At 34.0% G+C, this 26374-nt stretch overlaps 1 protein-coding gene across 1 annotated transcript in view; it reads right to left on the bottom strand.

Annotated features, from left to right (window-relative positions):
- Window positions 1-26374, bottom strand: part of shaker (potassium voltage-gated channel protein Shaker) — a gene marked incomplete at its 5' end in the record, with an annotated part of 629484 nt that overhangs the window by 398784 nt on the left and 204326 nt on the right. Inside the window, one exon of the mRNA XM_089593785.1 lies at window positions 20215-20480. Coding sequence (XP_089449911.1) covers window positions 20215-20480 — 266 coding nt within the window. The remainder of the gene's footprint in view (window positions 1-20214; window positions 20481-26374) is intronic.

The raw sequence follows: 26374 nt of genomic DNA on the forward strand, positions 1-26374 counted from the left end.
GGCTCACCCACCGCCAGGCCCCCCACACCAGCCAGGGAGAAACCCTGCCACACGCAAACTAAAACAACAAGTAAGTATACTTGTGTTTTTTTAGTACGAGTGTAATGCGTGTATTTGAGAAGAATGTTATAATCACCACTGGATTCTATACAAAATAGGGTGGCAAGTAGTTATGACCTGTCAAGGATCCCACCATACTAAAACAGCAGGCTCATTCTTCGTGGCTTAGGCAGGAGGTCAGCCCTTGCTGGCCCTCCAAGTCGGCTGGTTTTCATTCAGGGATCAAGACAACTCCCTTTAAGCTCTAGTCCCTACACGCATACACCACTCATACTTTCATTCATCTTTGAGGGTTCCCATTTTTTTGTTTTTTCTTTGTTTTTGAGCAAACCCAGTCCTCACATATTTAGACGAATGATCGCCTATTTAATAGTAAAAGTAGAAGTAGTAGTTTTTTTTAGTGGAGGGAAGGGAAATGCATTAAGGCATACCACAGGGACAGCAGTAGTATGGGACTTGGTAGATTTTTTTTATTAGACCACCCAATCCCACTCAACCCCCCCCCTGCCGCGTGGCTTTGGTTCCACCAAAAAACCGCGTTAGCCTTACTTCAGGGTGGAGCCACCAGGGAAACCATCGCGTCTCAGAGTATTAACGAGCTAACTCGCCACCGTTTGCTAGAAGTGCCAATCCTCTCGAGTCCTGAAAAGGACTTAAAATCTCTGAAGATTGGTACCCGTTCTTTAGCGCTACAACATTTAATGCTTTCCTATTCTGCTGCTTAAAAGGCAGCCTCAGCGTCTGGCGTGGCGGCTTTCTTTTCTTCCTTCTTGCGACGGACCTCTGACCCAATGTAACCGTCCACCACCCTCCATCACTCTTCGGTACGAAGCATCTCGGAAATGAGGTTTTCGGGAGTGAGGGTCACGCCAAGCTTGTCCACCAGTTGCTGACACTCAGGGTATCATCTCACGCACACGAGAAACGTGTGTTTTACGGTATCATCCACCGTGGGGCAGTACCAACATCTTGGGAATGCTTTCACAGCCATGCAATGGAAATAGGTATCGAACTGATCAGGCCCAGAGAGGAACTGAGTGAGGTAATAATTAACCTCTTCATGCCCTCTCTCCAGCCATGGTCGCAGGTCCAGGATAAGCTGGTGCGTTCATCTATCCACACGAGCCTGATCCCACTCCTGTTGCCACGTCGTCAACGTTTCCGCCTGCATGTCGCCATCACTTTTGTCACCAGAGCCTAGGAATTCACTTTGCCGCTCCAGTGCAAGCAACACGACGGAAATCATTCATGCTATCACCATAACAGCAGCAGAGAAAAGCGATTCTTAGAGATCTAATGCACTGCCTTGAAATGAGACACTCTCGGACGTCCTGTCTTTCAACCGCATTAGCCCACACCTCCACACCGTACAGCAGTATCGAGTTGTAAGCCGATGCTAGAAGCCGTCTTCTGGCCTCTTGCGGGCCCGCAACGTTCAGCATTAACCATGTTAGCGCTCCCGCAACCTTGGCAGCTTTGTCGGCTGCTCTCTTGATGTACTTCCAGACGGTGAACCACGAGTTGACCCACTCCCCCAGGTAGCGTACAACCAGGCTTGCGCAGATTGCCTCACCCGTAACGCTCAGGCGAAAGTCCTCCCTAAATCACCTTTGCCTGGTAAGGACGAACATCTCCGTCTTGTCAGTTGCAAGTATGAGAACCGTGATCCCGCAGCCATTCCGACACTACCGCGACCACCCATGGAATTTAGCGCTCGGCCTCCTTTCGGGATCTCGCTGTGACGTGAAGTGCTATGTCATCAGCAAAACCTGTCTGCTTGGCCCCTGGAGGCATTTTGAGGCCCAGAAGTCCATCGTGAACTAGGTTCAATAAGTCAGGGTTAAGGGTGGAACCCTGTGCAACTCCCAACGTCAGGCACCTCTCTCTTAGTCCAGCCTTCGTGTCGTACCAGAAATAGCTATCCAGTATCTTTCTCGGGTATTTCAGTAAATTCTGGCGCCTTAAAGCGCTTCTTGTCTTATGTGAAGGTTTTCACGCCCCCCTCACCGACTTGAGGACCTCAGCCACAGCCATGACTGTCGATCGTCCCACTCGAAACCCGTACTGATTGTCCGAGAGACTGATTTTTCCTCTTAGACGAGTTTGTATCAGCCTCTCAAGCATTTTCCCGGCATTATCCAGCATGCACAAGGATCGGAGCGACAACGGGACCAAGGGGGGTGATTTTTCTGTGTCCAGAAGGACAAGCCTTTAAATCTCCCACCGTTCGCTGAACAGCCCGTTGTGCAAAGACGCATTCAACACGTCCAGCAACACTTGTGGTTTTTCCGCAGCTATGACCTTAAGAACTTTAGCCGACATCCCATCTGGACCCAGGGCCTTGAGGCTCGACGTCTCTAATACCATCAACCTCAATTTCACGAGGGTAAAGAGAGGCACCTCGCCCACACTCATCACCTCCCGCCTCCTCTCTGGATACTCCAAGAAGAGACAAGAAACCACCCTCTCCAAGAAAGAAGGCTCCATCAACGCCACCAGGTCCGAGCCGCGCAGTCTTTTTAGCGTGATTCGGTAGCCCAGGCAGTTTATCTATATCAGCGATGAGCTCGCGCCAGCATTGGTTCTTGCTCACCTTGATTTCACGCAACAAGATACTTTTTGCTTTCCTGTACGCACCAATAGCCACCTCCGCATCTTTGTGATTTAGCAAGCATCACCATAAGCTTGATGATTTTCCTTGCTGATAGGTTAAAGTACCCAGCGCAGGGTGGGTCCACATTAGCCTCCCTTCCAACTCAAGGCCTCTTTGCCTTATTTTGGTCCCGATTGGGCCTTTCTCCTGGCTTCTTTTAGCGCTCTCTTAAATAAAGGAAAGCTCCCATTGCCTACTTCGAGCTTGTTGTCTGTCGTTGGAGAAATAAAGCAACGTGCTGGGACTACACTCTTTTTTTTGGTGGTTTGAGTTTCCGCACCGTAAGCAAAGCTTGGATCTGTTTTCTTTTTTATAGTTGCCTGAGACGGGCTCATATCTCAGGCATTTGCAACATCTTGTTACTGAAACTCTTCTTCAGATTCGGCAGCTAATAAAGCGTAGCTTTTCTGACGTTGGACAGAGAAAACACCGTGCTGGGCCCAAATACTCTTTCTTCTGATGGTTGCAGCTTCCACACCGGAAGCAAAGCTTGGACCTACTTCTTTCTTTACAGTTGCCTGAGACATGCCTATATTTTAGACATTGGTAACATCTTGTTACTTCAATTTTTTGTTGAATTAGGCAGCTTACGAAGCTGACTCGTAACCTGCCTTCCTCCTCTGCTTGTCTGGCAGTTGCTTCGTCCACCATTATCAACGCCAGCCTCTATCTCCTGGCATTGGATTTCAAGAGAGCTACTACTGGCTTCTGGCTCTTAAGTCCAAAATTCTTAGCAAAAGCCTCCGTCACCTCATTTTCCTCTTCAATAGCATATAGGTCCTGAACCTCAAGTGACACTTTTTTGTAGCTCTTATTAACAGTACCCTGTCCAGCTAATGACTTTTCAATTAACTGTGAGAATGCAATAGCATCCTCTACACCTTTAGCCTTTATAAGTATGTCTTCTTTTTTATAGTGACAATACTTTGGACCGCCACATTAGCCTTATCAGAATCAAAGTTTTCCTTCATTGTCTTCAGCACCTTTGCAAAGGTCTGTCCTTCGGCCATCCTTATTACTACTGTTGTTGTCACGTCCACTTTTTTCTTCTGGCTTGTTTTGTTATTCAGAAAAATCTCTTCTTGTTTACCACTGCTGGTTTTCTTTTTTTTTTTAAGACGTGTGTTGCTGGCGTTTCTCAGGGCTGTCCGATGTGCTCCTATTTTTTTTTACCTCGTCTTATTCCCTTTAGGGTGATGTTCAGAGTTTTTTTCTGTACATGCCGTCGAAAATTATCTCTACTTCATTCCCTCTACTTTAGGGATTTAAATGACGCCTTTCCAAAATTTAAAAACGCTTTTACTTTATAAAAAAAGCTTCTTCTTATCACTTCTGCCTTTTCCAGGTGTTTAAGCGCAGCTTTGAGCCCATTTTTAACAGCGTTAGCTGTGTTTCTATACTTGTCATTGAGTGCTTTTAGTGTCTCTGTAAGCTTTTTTGTTGCTGATTAGACTATATCAGTAACTTGTTATCGCTTTACTCTAACCTAAGCACCATTTTATTCTCAGGAAGCAAGCTCCTCCTGGTACTGGTGGCTAAATACTTAGCCATTGCTGTCCTTGGTGTCGTTGTTGCCTATGCTCGACAAGCTTCCTCTTTGTCCTGTGTCTCTGAGAAAAGGCCGTAGAACATTAGGCAGTCCCTGTTAGGCATGTGATACGTCTTTGTGAGCCCCTCAAAATCCGTGGGACCTGCAACAGTCACCCAGGCTTCCACCAGATCGGAACTTCCGATGGATTTCCTCAGAGACGTTACTGCCTGGTGTATAAGTTTTGCATCGACATTTTTTATGTTGGCATCTTTTTAAATGTCGTACTGACTTTCAAAGGCCAGCACTACCCTTCTTTTTTAAAATGAATATTTAGAAAGGGTTAAAACCAGGCAGCAGCCCTCTCTGTAACCAGAGAGAACCGCTACTTACTCGGACTTGCCAGGAGTCACCACTCTCCCTCAGTCCTAGCTGTGGTGACTTAAAGCCATATTAGATGTGATTCCCCAGACTTACCTGGTTCTCATCGTTTGGCTTTATTCACCGCCAGGCCTCGAATGCAAGCCCAGGAAAGGCCCCACCACCCACAACCTGGGACAATCCGTAAGTATACCTGTGTTTGCTTAGCGGGAGTATGATGCATATATCTAAAAAGAATGTTTTAACCACCGCAGGTGGTAGCAATATGGCAGCCAGTATATACAAAAATATGAATGATTTCTATTATTTTTGTTATAATCAGATTCCTTTTGTCTTCATTACTTGGAAAAAATAATAGACTCAGTGACCATAAAACGTAGAATAAGTCAAGTTTTCCTATAATTTTTAAAATAATAAGTGGCGGTCAATACGAAAGGGCCAATAGTCGATATTTTCACACCACCCATTACATGAGTATCAAATAAGGGGGTTTGAAGAGTATAATACATTAAATTTGTACCATTATTCAAATTTTAAAATGGCTGATTATACAAAATGGTGAAGTATTTATACTTTTTAAGCTCTCCAAATATGGATATCGAATAAAGGGGCTTAAGACGTAAAATACATTAAACTTTTGTGGCCCCTTTTTAAATTCTCATAATAGTGGTCGACACAAGATGGTGAATTTTTTATGATATTCAAACTCCTTTAACATGGGTATTAAGTAATAGTATATAATAATAAATATTCTTTGAAATGTGTGCAAGCATTCGAAACTTAAAATGGTGATCAATATAAAATCGCAGATCATTAATTTTACTACAACTCACTGGACATGGATATTAAATAAAAGTGTATGTCAAGTATCATAAAGTAGGCTGTTTTAAAACTTTTTAAATTGAAAATGATGTTAAATGCAAAGTAGCAAAGTAGTAAAATGGAATCTTAGAGAGATGAAATTACAAAAATATGTTCGAATTCTTAATTTAAGTCTTTGTATAATAAGTTAAAAATTGTTGTATGTCTATTAAAACGCTTACCAAATTCAATGTATGTAATTGCTCTTTATGAGTACATTTTATTTACTTTTTTTGCAGAAAACAATTAGTTACTCAAAATTGATTAATAAATTTTGGTAATACTAACTGAAAAATTGTTAATTTATCATATTTTTATATGTTTTCCTCTTGCAGTTATTACAGCTATTATGTGTATAAAATTCAAAAATATTAATTATGCTGATTGTCTACATGAATCACTGATTCAGCTTTCGAATAGAATTGGAAAAAGAGATTCTAAAGCTTTACAAAACTGTTCATGGCATTTAGTATAAGCTTGATTATTTTTATTTTATCACTAATACTTACTTTAATGTTATCAAAAATAAAAAAAAATCTTGTTTCTTAATAGTCATTTTATAATCGCTAGTAGAGTTTAAAACGGTATGTACATAAATTTGTCAAATATAATATTACGAATGTTTTCATGAATATATTAAATCAAGAACAAAGAGCTTTAATAAACGCATAAGATCAACATTCTAATTGACTTATAAACTTGGATCTTCTGACGAATTACTCTAAAACTTTCTAAATCGAAAATGATGGTTGATGCAAAGTAGAATAGTAGTAGAATAGAATCTTAGAGATATGAAATTGCAAGAATATGTTTGAATTGTTAATTTAGGTCTGTGTAGAATAAGTTAATAATTTTTTTGTGTCTATCAAAACGCTTACCATGCACTTAATCGTATAACAATTTAGGGAGTAAAATATGGGACAAATATTTACGATGATTACTTTGAATTAATTAGAAATTAATTCATGTTTTACAATTCATCATTATGAGATTAATCTTTTTTAATAATCATTGTTCAGACAATAATCAGAATTATAAGCAAATAATTTTTTTATGAGCAGCTCTGTAGACTAGCAGATCTATTAAAACAAGATCTAGAACATCATTGCACATAATAGTCAGGAGCACGCATAATACTGCATTGTAGATATGTGAACGATGTGGTTTTTTTAGCACCACTTTAAATGATAGATTATATTCATTAATAATTAAACATCTACAATAGTTTATTTCAGTTTACCATAGAACTTCTCAGTACATGAGATCTTTTATTAAATTCGCAAAAAAAAATACCTGCTACACAATCAACTTTCTAAAGTTATATCTAATCTGAAACTCCCATGACAATTTATTTTTTGATTGGCATACAATTCCTACCAGTTAGAGACAATTTAATAATTACTTATCTTTCTGCCATATCCACCAAAAACAGGTCTTAGTAACAAGTTAAAAGACAAATCTTGAAAGCCTTTTTTTTCTCAGTTCTGTGAAAAAAAAATATGAGACTCAATATTTATTCTGCTAGCCAATAATTTTTTTTTATTATTTATTTGCAAGTCTATTACAAAAAAAGCAGCTTAAATCCCTGACCATAACGCTACTACATCGGTACACATAAATACTAGTAACACAGACTTGAGCTCCAACTATATCGTTCTAACCTTTAATAAAATTGAAAAAAAAAAATAGTTTTAGATAATGTTTTTTAAATAATAATAAAATCCATTGTTATATATCTCTAAGCAACAAGTGAGTTAATGTGTTGGGAAATACCAAATTTCAATATAAAATATGCTATGGTAGTTGCGATTGCAAGGATACCGGATTAACTGAAACAAGGTTGGAAAAAAATCTAGCGGAACGTATGGGCAGTAAAAATTTTAGATTCAGAACCTAATTATCACTGACGTTTGATTTTAGGAATGGCGCATATTATTTACAGCAATAACACATTGAATAAGCCAACAGATACACAAAAACAACAAAAAAATAAATATTTTTCAACATTACTTACGAAAACATTCACAATAAAATACACATCTTGCACCGTAGACAAAGTGACATAAAAAAAAAAACGAATCCTCGATCTTATTAAACAGGGCTATTAACATAAATAATCCAAAAATATCTCTCATGAACGTGGAAAGTAGATGTAAAAAATATTGTAATTAGAACATATCTAAAATAGCTAGTAAATTTATCAAGTAAGTAACATATTTATTTTCTGTAATTTTTTTATTAAATTTAGAAGATTGTATGCAAACGTAATTTTTATGTATTCACTAAACATAAATAAAAATAAAAACAAGTTGGATTATATTATTGATAAAAGTGGAAGTGATAGTGAAAATGGATGTAACAGTGACAGTAGTAACTTTATGACCGATCAAAGCAATGAAAGTGATTCATCAGAAGATCCAAGTTTAAAAGTCAATTATAATATTTATCTTATGCGTTAATTAAAGCTCTTTGTTCTTGATTTAATATATTTATGAAAATATTTCTAATATTATATTTGACAAATTTATGTACATATCGTTTTAAACTCTACTAGCGCTTATGAAATGACTATAAAGAAACAACTTTTATTTTTTTTTTTGATAACATTAAAGTAAGTATTAGTGATAGAATAAAAATAATCGAGCTAATACTAAATGCCATGAACAGTTTTGTAAAGCTTCAGAATCTCTTTTTCCAATTCTATTCGAAAGCTAAATCACTAATTCATGTAGACAATCAGCATTGTTAATATTTTTAAATTTTATACACATAATTGCTGTAATAACTGCAAGAGGAAAACGTGTAAAAATGTGATAAATTAACAATTTTTCAGTTAGTATAACCAAAATTTAATAATTCATTTCAAGTAACTAATTGTTACCTGCAAAAAAAGTAAATAAAATGTACTCATAAAGAGCAATTACATACATTGAATTTGGTAAGCGTTTTAATAGACATACAACAATTTTTAACTTATTATACAACGACTTAAATTAAGAATTCCAACATATTTTTGTAATTTCATCTCTCTAAGATTCCATTTTACTACTTTGCTACTTTGCATTTAACATCATTTTCAATTTAAAAAGTTTTAAGACAGCCTACTTTACGATACTTGGTATACACTTTTATTTATTATCTATGTCAAGTGAGTTGTAGTAAAAATAATGATCTGTCATTTTATATTAACCACCATTTTAAGTTTCGAATGCTTTCACATATTACAAAGAATATTTATTATTAAATACTATTATTTAATAACCATATTAAAGGGGTTTGAATATCATAAAAAATTCACTATCTTGCGTCGACCACTATTATGAGAATTTAAAAGGGGCCACAAAAGTTGAATGTATTCTATGTCTTAAACCCTTTTATTTGGTATCCATATTTCGAGGACTGGAAAAATAATAATACTTCACTATTTTGTATAATCAGCCATTTTAAAACTTAAAGAATGGTACAAATTTAAATATATTATACTCTCTAAACCTCCTTATTTGATACCCATATAACGGGTTTTTTAAAAATATCAATATTTGGCCATTTCATATTGACCGCCATTTTTTATTTTTAATATTATAGGAAACCTTGGCTTATTCTACATTTTAAGGTCGCTGAGAACATTATTATTTCCAAGTAGTTAAGACGAAAAAAATCTGGTTATAACAGAAATAATGAGAATTATTTATTTTTTCGTATATACTGGCTGCCATATTGTTACCACCATTTTGAATCATAGAGAATTCATAAAAGTTTGATTTCTGGCAAAACCAAACATTTAGGTACCATATAAGTATATTTCTGGTAAAAATTATAAGTTTTATGGCACTTTGGGGGATTTTTATTGCCCTCCCAGTACCGTATCAAAATTTTAGACCAACTTTCCCTTAATCTATGATTCAAAACCTTGAAAATAAAAAGAAGACATTATTATACATTTTTATGTCAGGGGCTATCTTATTTTAGAACAATTTTCTCATTTCGTCGCACTGTGCGCCACTTGCTTCAATTCACGACGGGTACTAGTTTTTGTTCGCCCGCATCAAGCGTTGAGGCGCCACCTACGGCGGCAGCAGACAGTAAAAAATAAGGAGCACAAGCAGGGTCAGCCCATACAATTCTATCGATGAAGAGAGAGGGCACAAGTCTCCTGTCCACACAGCTACAGATACATACGCCAACGTCGCACACGCCTTCCAATCGACGCTTATGACCACCACCACAGAGAGCTACCCCAACTGCCCGTCGTCACCTCTTATCTTAAGAAGATGCCCCTATCTGCAACATAGAAAAGCGCCCGGTATGGAAAAACTAGCAAAACTCCACCTAGGAGTAGTAGTAGTAGTAGTAGTAGTAGTAGTAGTAGTAGTAGTAGTAGTTTTTTTTTTTTTTTTTTTTTGCGAAGGGAGGGAAAATGCATTAAGGCATACCGCTGGGACAGCGGTAGTGTGGGACTTGGTGGATTTTTTTAATTAGACCACCCATACCCACTAAAACCCCCCCCCCCCATGCCGAGTGGCTTTTGATCCATCCCGGAACCGCGTTAGCATTACTTTAGGTTGGAGCCACCAGGGAGACCATCGTGTCTCACAGCATTAACGAGCTAACTCGCCACCATTTGCTAGAGGTGCTGATGCTCTCGAGTCCTGAAAAGGACTTGGGGTCCCTGAGGACCAGCACCTTGTCTAGCACTTCATAGTAGGCCGCCTACTCAGCCAGCACCACTATGAGCTTAATGCTTTCCCTTGCTGATAGGTAAAAAGTACCCAGCGCAGCGTGGGTCCACATAAGCCTGTCTTTCAACTCAAGGTCTTTTTGCCTTATTTTGATCCTGCTTGGGCCTTATCCCTGGCCTCTTTCAGGGCTCTTCTGAATAAAGGGCAGCTTCCACTGCCTGCTTCGTGCTTGTTGTCCGTTGTTGGGCAAAGGAAGCACCGTGCTGGGCCTGGACACTCTTTCTTCCGGTGGTTTGAGCTTCCACACCAGAAGCACAGCTTTGATCTGTTTTCGCTCTCACAGTTGCCCGAGACGTGTCCATATCCCAGGCATTTGAAATATCTTGTTACTTCGATTCTTCTTCGAATTCAACAGCTTACAAAGCCAACTCGCGTTGCAGCGTCTCTGTAATGTCATTCGTTGCTGATTGGACTTTATCAGCAACCTACTGTCGCTTTACTTCGAGCCTAGTGACACTTTCTTCTAAAGAGGCAAGCTCTTCCTGGGTCTGGTGGCTAAATACTGACACGTTGCTAACCTCGGTGTCGTTAGTGCCTATACTCGACAGGCTTCCTCATCGTTCTTTGTCTGTAAGGAAAGGCCATGGAACATTAAGCAGTCCCTGTTGGCCATGAGACACGTCTTTGTGCCCCCTCCCCCCCCAGAATCCGTGGGGCCTGCGTCAGTCACCCAGGCTTTCACCGGATTGGAACTGCCGGCGGATTTCCTCATAGAGGTACTCGACTGGGGTACTTGTTTTGCATCGACGTTTTTTATATCGGCATCTTTTTTAATGTCGTACTGACCCACGAAGGCCAGCACTACCTTTTTTTTCTGGAAATAAGTATTTGGAATGGGTTAAAACCAGGGCAGCAGCCCTCTTTGTTACCAGAGAAAACCGCTACTTGCTCGGGCCGGCCGGGAGTCGCCACTCTTCTTCAGTCCCACCCACGGAGACTGCCCTGGCGTTAAGTAATAAGTGTAAGAATGGGGTTTTTGTGTAATGTATGTATTTGTTGGTAGACAACGGTCATCTTATCGAGACGAGCGGCAGGTGTACAGTCCCGAGATTGCGCAGACAACCCAACAAAACGGGCTGGCATACGGCACTAAGGTGCCGCTATATAGCCTCCTCAGTGGTAGTAAGCCTAGATTAGTCGGCTCACAACGTCTTTTTTGTTTATGAGTAGCAGTAGTAGTAGTAGTTGTAGTAGCAGTAGTAGTAGTTGTAGTTGTAGTAGTAGTAGTAGAAGTAGTAGTTGTTGTAGTAGTAGTAGTAGTTGTAGTTGTAGTTGTAGTAGTAGAAGTATTATAAATAATTATAATTAGAATAATTCTAATTTTAGAATAATGATAATAATAATAATAAAATACTGCACCTGTCATGAGCTTACATTATAAGATTCACGGATGATTTTGACTAATTATCATGTTGTGAAGATAAATCAGAATTCTTAGAAGAATTGTAATCAAGTAGCTTTTTACTGCTAGTTGTTGGAGAAGAAGTCGGCTCATGGTGCCCTGGGGAATTGGAAATTCCGTTACCAGTGTTTGAGGCAGGAGTACAGATTCTTTCTTGACATCTTTGGGTCAGAAAAATTGGAAGGGTTGTTTTCTTTCGTATTCCTTTACATTTGAAAAAGTAATAAGACTTAACTCAACAAAGAACTAGACTATTGCAATATTTTTATGAAGTTATCGATGCTATTCAGAAGGGTTACTTGGTGGTAAATTATGAGCCCTGCAATCATGAATGGTAAATATCTGATAATTCTATGAAAGTTAATAAGATTGCATTACTATTGTTACTTGCTAATCAGTGTTGTGTGTACAGATTTCTTAGAATTATATGTGACATTTTTGGGATTTATTATTATTTTTGCTTGATCTATTTGTATTAACTTTAAGTTATTCTAATATTCAGCGATATGTCATTTTATCTTATTCTAAAGCTATAAAAGTATTCAATATTACAATTAAGTACCATTGTTTCTCGTAAATCTTTTGCTTCTAGAGTTATTTTGTTTTTATGGATTGAAAAGTATTTTATTTGCTTTTTATTTCCAGGCAGCCTAGGTCAGCATGAATGTGCATGAGTCATAGTTAGTTATCGTGCTGCAGCTACGAGTCAACTTGCAGGTGATTCACTTTCTTTCAGATGCACGTTGGTCCTTGTTTAAAATGTTTTAAAATCGACGTGTAAAATTTTGAAGGTATAAGCCGGACAAAAAAATTATTAGTAATCGTAGTTTACTGGCATTACAAAATGTTCTGCGTCTGTTTTTTAATGCCCTAAATCTTATTTATTTAGATTATTAAAAGTCTCTTTTTTTCTATGATTTCTTAATAGTCAGTGCACAAGGACACGATCAGTAAGAGCTTATCTAGAAATGAGAATGAAAACTCCTAAAATGTCGGATATTGGTTAGAGCAACGCTTTATTGGTCTTAACGCCAACCTTATTAGGCTCACTTTATTAACAGATAAAACAAAATTTCCGTAAATTACACTGTTGGTCTACTGTTTACAAATGCTTACATCAATCCAATAACGAATTATGTGTCAGAAATTAAACATGAAATTTAAGTATAAATAATTTTAAAAAATTAAATGGTTCTTTACGTCTATATTGTTATGACAATCGTTACTGAATGTTGGTCAACTTGAACGAATGACTTGAATGTCAAATATGTACGTGCTTACGTAAATAATTATAAACTATAAATGTACGCTTTTCACAAATACAGATAACATATGTACATATTGGCAATATAAAATGAAGAGAAATTACCTATAAAATCCCTATATATTGTCACGGACGTGGCTTGGTTCAGTTAAGCCAGGGCCCGTGTGTTGGCACATCGGCGTACAACTGACGACACTATAAAGTGCATCTAAGAGTGCAATTCGTATAGTCACGCCTGATGGCAGTCGTGGCTGAGTAATTAGCGTGAAGTTTCATGAATCCTTGGTTGATGGGTTCGAGCCCCTGCTCTACCTTTTTGGCGGAGCATTTTTCTAAAATAATTTGGCCTTTTTAATCTACTTATTTAATTAATCAGAATGACTTCCACCTTTAGTGTTTGTGAAAGAAATTGAAAATAAAGGTTTGTAAGGAATAGAAATTTTTATTTAAACACGTAAATTACTATTTACTAAATTGTTATTATTATATTAGTACTTGCGATTTGATAAGGTATTTTCTTGATGTATTTTTGTATAAAAAGTTTAGTATAGTCATTATAACGTAACATTCTTTTCGTCATGAGAATATTCTTCCTGTAGTAGGATTTATGAGACAAAAAAAAAGCTCAATTAACCAAACTGTATACTACTTTAACTCTTACAAATCGGGGGAGGTTTAAATTAAAATTAATTATTCTATTGGATGAAATTGGCTGAGCGTACCAATTTATAGTTATTTCCAAGTTTTTTATGTTTAATAGTAATGTCTAAGAATTTTATAAAATTGTTTTTGTCTACTTTACAAGTAAATTTGAAGTGATTCTCCTGTCGCTTAACAATCTCTAAAAATAACTGTGCCTAATCTTTATGTACATATATAAGATTGTTCCCAACGTATCTTTTATAAATAAAGGAAACAGAATAACGACTTTCTCTTAATAAATGCAGGGTTTCTGTTTAAAGATCTCCTCAAACTAAATCAGTGAATAATGGAGAGATAGGAAAACTCATTGTGCTGCCAAAAATCTGTTTATAAAATTCCTTACAAGAAGTGAGATAAAGATTATTAAATAAAAATTTTGTACATTTTATGAAGTCATGAAAGAGAATTTTCGATAATCTGTGGATTTGCATGTATCTTTTTCTTAACTATGGTATTCATGACTGATTTTAACAAAATGCTGATAAATAGAGAAAACCATCTAAAGAAATGAAAATATAACTTGACGGCATTTTAAGATTTTCAATGTGCTTTATAAGTTTGATGATTTTATCTATATACAAACACTTTCAAAAGAGAATTACAGAGAATTGAGGCGAATGTGTGTGTAGGAGAATTGATCGATGGAACACTAGGTCTAAATGAAGGAGAAGGCTTATAAATTTTTGGCAACCCATAACAACTAGTTTAATTTGTATTAGTTTGCGATAGTTGATTATTATGATATTTATATTTTTAAGGCTTGTTATTGCTTAGTTTTGTTAAAATTTTGTGAATTCCTGATTGTACATTATATTGCTTAATGAATTCTTATTTACCATTATGTACGTGGTATTATCGCTTAACATCAACTCTACGTTATGTACATATAAGTATTTGTTAAGGAAATCTGTCACATTTTCTGTATCCAAACTAGTAAACATAATATCTTTGTTCTCTCTAAGAAGTGCTTTTGCACATTTTTGATCAAAAATATTCAAACGTTTCATTTTACTAAAATCTAATTTTTTCTTACTGCACATTCTCATGGCTTGCGTGATTTTTTTTTTATCTTGCTTCTTATTTTACTGTTAAAATCGTTAATTTTCTGTGAACTATAGTCTACATTGTTAACTGTCTAAATAAGCTTACGATTTGATAAAGGTTGTATTTTTAACGCAAAATTTGAATGCTATAGCTACGCAATTCTTTGACGTTTTCCTGTGTGTAAAGATTTGTTAGGTTTTGAAACGTTTTGTCGTTTTTGTTGTCGATTATGTAATAGATCTGGTTAAATGATTTTCGTATGGACGAAAATTTTTTTTATATGTATGTATGATTAACTTTATGATTTTTATATCTATTATTAAAATATATTTTTGCTTCTTTTATTTGCCCTTTTGCTACTCTAGACATTATTAAAGGCTCTTTCCAACTTCCATAAGTTCTAATATGTTTGATTTCAAGGTAGTTCAATGTTAGATGGTCCTTATAGAGACCAATAAAATTATTTGTAACTTTGTAAGCGTAAGGAGTTATGATGGCCCTAAAACATGGGCCCTCAAAAAAGGGCTGGTGTGACAGCGTTAGTAAAAGCTAATGACATTTTCAACAGATCTGGCCGCCCGGACTCCCCACAGATGGTCCCCTGACTTGCTATTATGGCGAGAGGTGCTTTGGCATTACCTGGTCGGTTGGAAGAACGATCAGGACGCCCTTAAGCATTGAAGCTAGTTGTGTTTTGGCCAGACTCCTCCTAGTATTACTTTAGAGACGTTGCCATAGAAAGACTGTGGTAATTGACATTCCACTCAGGTTTAATACAACCAGACTTCTACTTTTCTCTGACACTACCTTGCGGATCCTACTAAATTTAATCACAAAACTAGCGTTTTTTAGCATAACATTAAAATCATATATTGTTATTGTTCTCAATTTTTCCGAGAAAAAAAACAAACTAAGATCATCTTAGGAGTGTCAAAAATAAGTGTACAAAGACAAAGCAAAGTCAGTTGAGTAGTTTTCGTGGTTATTTCCTCATAATACTGTTTTATATACAATGGAGATTTACATTAGTAACATTTATATGACTAATGTTTTATAAATGTTATTATAAGTAATGATAATGCTCCTTAAAATTTTAATGTAAACCATTCATTATACAACAATAGATACTTTCATAACTGTTCCAATTATCAGGATGACGTCATCTTCTTATCGTTTACTTCCTTGCATTTTCATTATTTTTAGTTTTATTGTATCTTTATTAAGGTTTTTTTTATTTGAAAACTTTCGTTACCTATCAGAAGTGCTATCATTATTTTTACGCCATTTTTGTTTAGATTTATTTATCGTCTTAGTTAGAATTCTATCTTTCAGAAAGACTATTATTCTTCAATGTTATTTTATTATGTGTCTTAAATCCTGTTGTAATTAATGTTATAGTTTTTTTACGTTTCTTTTTGTTTCTCATAATGTTCCTCATAAAAACTAATGTGATAATTATCATTCACTATTGATTAAGTTCTCGCTGCAGCGTTGGTGAAACATTTTAAATCAAAAGATATATTAATGAGTAAAAAAATTTAAGAAACTTCAAAACTTTTTTGCTATGCTTCACAATGTCTTTAATAATAGCAGACAGCTGTTTCGGCAGCTATGCCATTGTCAGATGCTTGACTAACACTGAATAGTCTATATTAATCGGTTTGCTTAAATCTAGTACAAGTGTTCGGTAAGCGTATATTCTGCAACATGTATGTGTTCGTGTATATGTACCTTTTAAGATGCTATGTATTATCTTTTTTACCATCAGAAATAAAATAAAATTAATTTGATCGTTTGTTATGATTTTATTTAGTTTTTTGCTATTTCTATTTCTATTGTCTCAAACATACTTAGTTTTGAACTTTTTAGTAAGTTATGTAGCAACTTTAGATTATTTACGTCTAGAAAATGCGCATCAGAGTTACAATGTTCACTAAAACCCGTCGTATTGCGGCCGTTATAAATCAATTTTTTATGCTCCTTTATACATTCCAAAAGAGCACGTCCTGTCTTTCCCATGTATATGGCAACGCATTCGGAACAACTAATCTGATAAACACCACTTCCCTGTAAAATACCAGCTTTTTCTTAATTGTTACCTAGAATGGACTTTAAGTTACATTTATTTCCTATGATTGAATTGCCATTATGTTTCTTTCAAAAATTACTAATGTTACTAGATACTATGGGTACGTAATTCAACACATAAAGTTTTTTGTCGTGTGTTGTAACTGGATAAAAATTCATTAAAATGAGTCTATTGTTTATTTCAAATATTGACTTCTCTATAAGGTTTTCATTTTAGCCAGTATTTACTGCCAAACATTTTAATAAGTTGATTTTCTTATTATAACTAGAATTTGTTAAAGGTACTGTTAATAATCTATTTACAAAAGAGTAAAACGCGCTCATTTTTATATTGATGGATTTTTTTGAATCGTGCGGTACCAGCGTATTTGTAAAAGTTGATTTCCAATAAATTTTATACGACAACTCCCGTTGTTTTCATGTAATTTTTAAGCCTAGAGCACTTTAACTATTGTCATATTCAATTTCAGCTGTAAACTTTGTTCCTGGTACTGAATCGTTTATATAGTTGAGAAAACTAATTGTTGTCCTCTGTGTAAATACAAATTACATCATCGATTTGCCTCGACCAGTGTAGAACATTACTGGTTAGGAGGGTGGCTAAATCGAATATAAGGTCCTGTACGTGCGGCATAAATATTTTGCGGAAAAGGTGAGCCCATCAGGAGACCGTTGAGTTCTAAATAATATTTATTATTGAACATGAAAAAGCTTTGCTCTGAGCTAATAAATATCAATTTTATAATGCTTTGTTTTAAATCAGCACACAAGGAAAAGCTATCAACTTGATTTTTAATAATACTTTTTTTTTCGTCTGTAGAGATGAAGGAAAACAGATCAATAACATTAAATGAGATTTATCAAGTATAATGCTGGATTTTGAGATCTCTACGTTTACTTATTACTTGACTTGTGTTTTTAACGCTGTGTTTTGGCTTAAAATTAAATAAGGACAAGAGTATTTTATTAAGTGCTTTTGCGAGCGAGCAAGTTAGTGCATTAGTGTAACACTTTAGTAAAGTTTTATAAGTGTAACAACTATCTTTATTTTAACAAAAGATTCTTACGACTACATTTGGTCCCTACATACATAAAAATTAACTGCCAACACAATATAATCGAATCAATCGCAGTGATTAAAAAAGCATACACTTACGGGCAAAATATGGAATTAAAGAGGTGGTATAGAATTAGGGGCAATTCATCGCACTACTTTAAGTTAATACATAGTGAACTCCGCAGACGTTGCCATAACGTACAATTTGATATATTTGATGAAGAAAGGAGAAATTTCGCACAAAAAATTTCACATTCACTCTGCCAAACACATATTTGAAAAATAGATAAGGTTATTCAGAAGAAAAACAGAAAAACATAACAGAGAGCAAATAATTAACCACTTTATCTACATACAACCAAGATTGATAAGCAATAATATACTACGTCTTCAGCCACCACGAAATCAGGGAAAAAGCTTTCTTTCCATCCAGGAGTCAAGGACTTATCCAAAGTTACCTTCACACAAAATGAGATAAGCATTTTAACTAAAGGTTTAAAGCATTATCCTAATATTAAAAATTTTAAAGAGTTCATCAAGTTTTCTGTAAATGCAGAAATAGCATCAAAAAATGTACATAAAACGAAGTTCAACTTTTTAGATACAAATGCGTTGATATAATTAATAAACACAAAAATAAGTTCTCAGTTAACAATAGATCAGCCATCGGAAGTATTATAACTTTAAGAGAAAAACTCAAAACTAACGATTAGTTTTTATGTAAAGCAGACAAACAAAACACCGTTAGCATTTTAGATAAGCATGACTACATTGAAAACACAGAAATTTTAATACATAACGATAATGTGTATTCGTTATCTGTTACGAATCCTACGGTCCCTGTGCTATATAGGTTACCCAAAATACACAAGGAGGGCATACCAATGAGACAAATAGTATCTTACACTAATGCACCAAATTACCCGCTAGCAAAAGCACTTGATAAAATACTCCCATCTTTACTCAATTTTAAGCCAAAAATAGCATAAAAAACACAAGTCAACTAGTAAGTCAACTAAGAGATTCCAAAATCTAATACAGTACACGATAAATCTAATTTAATGTTATTAATCTATTTAACTCCATCCTGGCAGACTTTAACAAAAAAGAAAAAAAAAATAAAGAAAAAAATAAATAAATAAAAAAGTAAAGTAGAAATCTAGTTGATAATAGCTATCAGAAAACCTTATGGAAAACTTAATATTTGAATTCTACAATAGACTCATTTAAATGTATTTTCATCCAGTGACAACACACCACAAAAAATTTTACGTGTTTAATTACGTACCCATAGTATCTAGTAACATTAGTAATTTTTGAAAGAAACATAATGGCAATTCAATCATAGGAAATAAACGTAACTTAAAGTCCATTCTACGTAACAATAAAGAAAAAGCTGGTATTTTACAGAGAAGTGGTGTTTATCAGATTAGTTGTTCCGAATGCGTTGCCACATACATGGGAAAGACAGGACGTGCTCTTTTGGAATGTATAAAGGAGCATGAAAAGTTGATTTATAACGGCCGCAATACGACGGGTTTTAGTAAACATTGTAACTCTGATGCGCATTTTCTAGACGTAAATAATACAAAGTTGCTACATAACTTACTAAAAAGTTCAAAACTGAATATGTTTGAGACAATAGAAATAGAAATAGCAAAGAACTAAATAAAATCATAACAAACGATCAAATTAATTTTATTTTATTTCCGATGGTAAAAAATATAATACATAGCATCTCATAAGGTACATATATACGAACACATACATGTTGCAGAATATACGCTTACTGAACACTTGTACTAGATTTAAGCAAACTGATTAATATAGACTATTCAGTGTATGTCAAGCATCTGACAATGGCATGACTGCTGAAAAAGCTGTCTGCTATTAATAAAGACATTGTGAAGCAAAGCAAAAAAATTTTGAAATTTCTTGAAGTTTTTCACTCATTAATATATTTTTTGATTATATATATCATTAAATTTTTTTTTAACTCTTTTTGTTATAAAGAATGATATAATTGTTTTTAAAACTGGTAAAATACTAACCATTATTATGTTTATTAACTAAAAAACTTTGATTTCATTATCCTGATGACAATTACGATTTATTTTATTAGTGACATACTAGTCTGACAATCGTTATTACATTATAACTATGATCTTAAACGTTAAAATAAAGTTGTACCCAACTTTTCAGGGATAACTTTGTTTAATTATCTCAGCAAGTGACAGCTAGCAGCTATATTAATCTTGTTTACTGTTTTTTTAAGAATTTTTATGAATAGTAGAAGAAAACTACATGTTGATGATTATTAGCAATCATGCTTCATGTAAACTAAACTTTGTTGCATGAATGTGCATTTCTCTTTTTTATGATTTTGCATGGTTGTAATTTATATAAATATTTATTCACTGTTGAAGTATATTTACCTAAACTTATTGGTTGCTGCTTCTCCAAGTTCGTAAAATTTTATTTCTTCAGAAAAAACGTCAAGAGGTACATTAACTGGCCTTCGCAAGCGGCCTCCACTTTGATAGTAATACAAAATTGCGTCAAATGACGGTCTATTCCTATCAAAAAAGTACTCATTACGTAATGGATCAAAGTAACGAATTCTTCGGTTGGGATCTCCTAACAACGTATCTGGAAATTGGTTTAAAGTCCTTAGCTGTGTTTCGAAGCGTAGTCCACTAACCTGAAATATAATTACTACTTTAAAAATTTACTGAAACTGAAGCAGCTTCATTGCATAGAAACTTGTTTTTACAATCATATATTTATTTTTAAAATCGATTAATTATTCATAAGTACTAAGATTCATTGTTTAGAAGTAGGCTAAAACAAATAATAAACAAATAGTAAAGGAACAATAAAATAATAAGAAAAAGAAAAAAATATATGAATATTGGCTAAATGGTTTTAAGACAGAATCAAATACATACATTCGAGTTACCTATTTCAAAAGCAAAATAATAAAGTCTTATAAATCAATAAGGTACCTTTTAAAATACATCCTACTATTGAAAGGTATTTGAACTAATCCTTTAAGGCAGCCATAGTCTCATGTCTGGGAATAGATACTCAGTTAAAGACATTTTACAACACTTTTTATTCTTACTAGAGCTTCGAGATTAAAATACTTTAGTTTAAAATTACTAAAACAAGCCTTAAATGATGTATGCTTAACTAAATGAAAACGCAGTTAAGAAAGAATATACTCATCTTTAAAGAAGTTGAGGCTTGGAAACAGAAAATTGGAGACATTGATAAGTTGAAAAATGTACGACAGGTACTTGAGACAAAAAAAATCAATTCGGTCATCATATTATGCAAGTACAAGTAAGCAAGTTCAACTTAGTAGAGCTGTTAGTTATTTGCATGTTAATTTTACGAAGTACGTATTTAACGTTGATTTATTAAATATGCATAAACAAGCAAAAAAAATGAAAAAAGTATTCTTAAGCAACACAGAAGAATGATTGACACAGGCAACACCTTGATTAGCTAAGAAGATAAAAAAACAAAACAACGAGGTAAAACGAGAAAAAGATAGCGTTCTTGTTATAACAAACTAGTGAAAGGTGCAAACTAAAGGAAATTTAAAGTGATCAGTGATCCGTTGGGGGCGAAATGTGAGAGAATAAATAAATACAAGTAAAGTGTATTTAAATTTTCTTGCGTTGATTTATTAATGCACAACGTTTCGCTGACAATATGCGTCAGCCTCATCAGGCTACAAAATTAAAATTAAAAACACACAATGAGTGATCTAGAAAGCTCAAACACAAAATACAATAAATTTTGATGTAAATTGTTACCGCAGGTAGGCCAGAATTCGTAAGTTTGGTTGACTTACTCGTCACCTGTCGTGCTATCGACTGACAATAAATTACAACAACAAGCCAGCACTTATATAGGTGGAGCCGCAAAGGTAGACGGTAAAGGGCGATGAACTCGATTGGGACATTTAAACTTTCGTAGTAAATAAAGGTATGCTCTATTAAAGGAAAGCACATCTTCCTTTCTTTTGATGTTGTGTTTGTCGAGTTTTATATAAAGCATTTTGGAAATAATTCTTTTTTTGTAATTGGATTCTTTGTCAAGGATTTTAAAGTTATCCCAATCGAATTCATGGTCAAAATTGATTTGGTGTGCACAAACAACGGAATCAGAGTTTTTAGTTTTCATATGTTCACTAATGCGGACCTCTGCTGCTCGCTTTCTTTCACCCACATATGACGCAGGACAATTTTTACAATAAAACTTATATACTACATTTGTCTGTTTATGTTTATTCGTTGTATCTTTTTCTAAGCGGACGATATGCTGCAGTTTATTGTTAATAAGAGGGTAAGTGTAAATATTGTAGGGTTTTAACATGTTTGAAATTTTTTCAAAATTATTGTTAATGTATGGTATGCCAATTTTGCAGAGAGGGTAGGTGTTTGTAGTGCTTTTGTTATGATTACTATATTTGTGTCTTTTTAATCTGACCTTTATGTTTTTAATAATAAATTCAAAAGGGTAATTGTTTTTTATTAACAGCTTTCTCACCCTAGCAATATTCACACCGTGAAAACGTGTACTGGCAAGTAAGATTGCCCTATCGACCAAATTAAAAACAATGTTTCTCTTATAGCTAACTGGATGACCAGAAAAATAATTTAAGATTCGTCCGGAAGAAGTAGGTTTTTCAAACCAGTCAAAATCGAAATAAATAGAATTTCTTATTATCGTCAAGTCTAAAAAGTTGAGTTTGTTGTCAATCTCCATTTCATATGTAAATTGTAGTTTGGGATGATATAAATTAAAAATGTTTAAAATTTGGTCAATATGGTCAACATTAATAAAAAGTAATACATCATCTACGTGACGAAAATAAAAAGATGGAATAATGTTATAGTTATTTTTTAAGATGGAGAGACAATCATTTTGTGAGACGTCATATGTGGGTAAAACAAAGCGAGTGGCAGAGGTCCGCATTAGTGAACATATAAAAACTAAAAACTCTGATTCCATTGTTTGTGCACACCAAATCAATTTTGACCATGACTTCGATTGGGATAACTTTAAAATCCTTGACAAAGAATCCAATTACAAAAAAAGAATTATTTCCAAAATGCTTTTTATAAAACTCGACAAACACAACATCAATAGAAAGGAGGATGTGCTTCTCTTTAATAGAGCATACCTTCCTTTACTACGAAAGTTTAAATGTCCCGATCGAGTTCATCGCCCGTTACCGTCTACCTTTACGGCTCCGCCTATATAAGCGCTGGCTTGTTGTTGTAATTTATTGTCAGTCAATAGCACGACAGGTGACGAGTAAGTCAACCAAACTTACGAATTCTGGCGTACCTGCGGTAACAATTTACATCAAAATTTTTTGTATTTTGTGTTTGAGCTTTCCAGATCACTCATTGTGTGTTTTTAATTTTAATTTTGTAGCCTGATGAGGCTGACGCATATTGTCAGCGGAACGTTGTGCATTAATAAATCAACGCAAGAAAATTTAAATGCACTTGACTTGTATTTATTTATTTTCTCTTATTCCGTCCCCAACGGATCACTGATCACTTAGAATTTCCAAATTCACCGGAGGGCACTGACATATCCTAACAAACCGGTACAAATTAAAGTCTAAAAAATCTGAGGATTTAGGTGTCACATTTAAAAGTAAGTTAAAAACAACAGAGCACGTGACTTTAATCATATAAAAGCAAAAAAATTCGTTAATAAGATTGTTATATCGTAAAAGAAAAACTTTAAATAGACAACTTGTAATGTCGTACAAAAAAAATCTGGTACCTAATAGTGTTAGCATGGATTGTTAATTTTTTTATTTGTGTTAAGCACTTACGCATATTATTTATCTTTTCATTATTGCAATGGATAAAAAAAGTTTTTGAAAAAGTTTAGAAAAAAATATTGTAAAATAATATACAATATCATTCAAACCGTAAGACTTTCAAATTTGTACCGCAGTCAGTCATTTTAATCATTTAATAGACCAAGAAACGAAGGCCCAAAGTCTGGAGCGGAAAAAAGTGCATTAAGAAGCACTAGTAGTTTTATTTTAACCAGCATCAAATTTTGAGAGAAATGGCTGAGGAGATGATATTGCAAAATAGACGCTTTACCAGCCTTGAAGTGTGTGTATGCATCTAGGTATATATGATATCGATACTCGTGCAATATCAACTGCTCAGCTGTTTCTCTCAAAATTTTATGCTATGAAATACATTTTTTGCAATGAACTACGATACTAAGAATTTTTAACCATTTTTTCCGTGATCAAAGCATTTAAAAACACAACATTCGACAAACAATCTTCGAACTTTGGGCCTTCGTTTCGTGGTATATTATTTCATGTCTCGTTGAAAGGAGGAAAAAAAACACTCAAACGTATCAAGAACCATTTAAGTACTATCTTCAAAAACGATTGATATTACCAACTTAATTGCTCACAGTACTAAATTTATACTTAAGATAACTAAGCTTTAATATATAACAATGTTTTTTTTTTATTACATATAAAAACACACTTAATTTTGTTTAGTAAAAAAAATTTTGTAAACTAAAATGTTTAATAAATAACAAGATAAAACATCATTACAAATACAAAATCATAGTCTTATGTGAACCATAACGTAAGTGTTTCTTGAGAAAAAAAAAAAAAACAGTATTATCCTTCTTTCAATACAATGCATTACGTTTTTTTTAATTCTTTATATTTGCACGCTCAAATTTCAATGATATAAAACACTGTCTAGAAAGTAATGACTTGCTTGGAACATTCTTATTAAAAATGGCATGTTTAACGTATGGCCATCGTAGAAAATAATAAATATCAATTTTGCAAATTTATAATTTAATTCTGCTGTATAAAAACCATTTTTAATATGAAAAAAACTTTGCTACTGCTGACAGCTAACTTTAGTTTAAGTTTATTTTGAAAAGAAATTTTTGTTTAACGTTGGACTACGTACGATTCTTCAAAAATAACTATTCCATTGTAAAATGGGTTGTATTTAAAAGCTGTAACTTAGGTTCAAATATAAGATTCGACGTAGTATACAGTATTCGAAGAAAACTATTGACCATAATCGTGCTTTAAACTATTAATTTGCAATAACGTATAGAAAGCACGTAACGTCCTAAAAAAAATTTTTCTTATAATGTTCACAATAAACTACTGTGGTTAATAAATTGACATTACTTAAAATAATCTTGGGTAGGAAATACTTTGTTTTGGTCTTTAAAAAAATTCAATGTAGTATATCTAACATTGCAATCAACAAATGATGAGATAACTGATTTATGCAACAATGACTTGTTATTTGAGTAATTATTAAGTACGTAAATTTGTGTACAGCTCAATCGTAACTAAGTCATGACAGCTTATTAAAGTTAGCTCTGGAAAAATTTATTAAAATAATAACTATTACAGCAAAATAAAACAATACTGCAATCGAACGTTATTTGCAGTACATTGGTTTTCGGAGATTTCAGCCATAAATAACTCGAATGCTTATCTTAAGACTTAAAGAAAACTCTATTCATTAAAAAAAGAGCCGAGAGTAAAGAAAAATTTTTCATTATCCAACATTTCAATCTACACTTTTGTAAAAACTTGTCAATTATTCTGGTCATTAAGCGTATGGTTTGATTTTCGTGAATTCTTTGTTAAGATGCTTCATTGTAAAAAAAGGCTATACCCTTATAAGCACTTGCAGAAAAATAACAATTGTAAATAAAAAGATCAAGCTACTCGTAAAAGAAACAATGAAAAGTTTTAAGTCAGACAAAGAACAGCAGCAAAAGGATAGTTATTACTTGAATATTATTATACAGTTAGTGAAACTACAAAAAAAGGTTTGCCAACTAAAAATCAACACGATGGAAAACGAAAAAAAAAAAAACTAGACGTGCATCTCAGGACCAACGACAAATGTAAAACATTAAAGAATGTGTTATTAAACTTGGTAGTATTTAATTGCTGAAAAGATTAGTTTTCGTTTGATAAGTGCCATCGTTTCTGGGGCAATTTTGCGGCAAGAGAGACCTGCGAAACAAGGACTGAGGTACGTAAGGCAGCCACGGAGCAATGGCGCTTATGCGGTGAATCCTATTTTTTCTACTAAGCGCACACCAGCCTTTCAAAAATGTGTGAGGTAGTAAAAATATTTTTTTTTTAAACTCTAAATAATCTTTACTTCACATTTTGATATTAAAAAAAGATTTTATTTATGAATATGTACTTTTATCAATAAATATTATAGATTAGAAAAAAGCAAATTATTTTAATATTTTTTCTGTTCATTAACATATAAACAACGAGAACCAGAAAAAACAATAATACATGGCAAAGAGCATATATGGGTGATTCTGCCGTAACTTGCTCAGATCGACTTAAAAAATTTTTTAAAAAGCAGTTGGTTAAAATAATTTTTTTATGGTATTTCTACTGTACACAACATCAGTAACGAATATCTAAAGCAATCCAACTACCAAATTTGCTGGTCAAAAGTTATACGAAATTTTATAAAAGTCAGTTTTCATCGATTTTTGAATAATTGTATCTATTTC

Source organism: Copidosoma floridanum, unplaced genomic scaffold, assembly GCF_036245765.1.
Source record: "Copidosoma floridanum isolate Cflo_tuat_1 unplaced genomic scaffold, Cflo_Japanese_pri ptg000020l, whole genome shotgun sequence".
Classification (NCBI taxonomy): Eukaryota; Metazoa; Arthropoda; class Insecta; order Hymenoptera; family Encyrtidae; genus Copidosoma; species Copidosoma floridanum.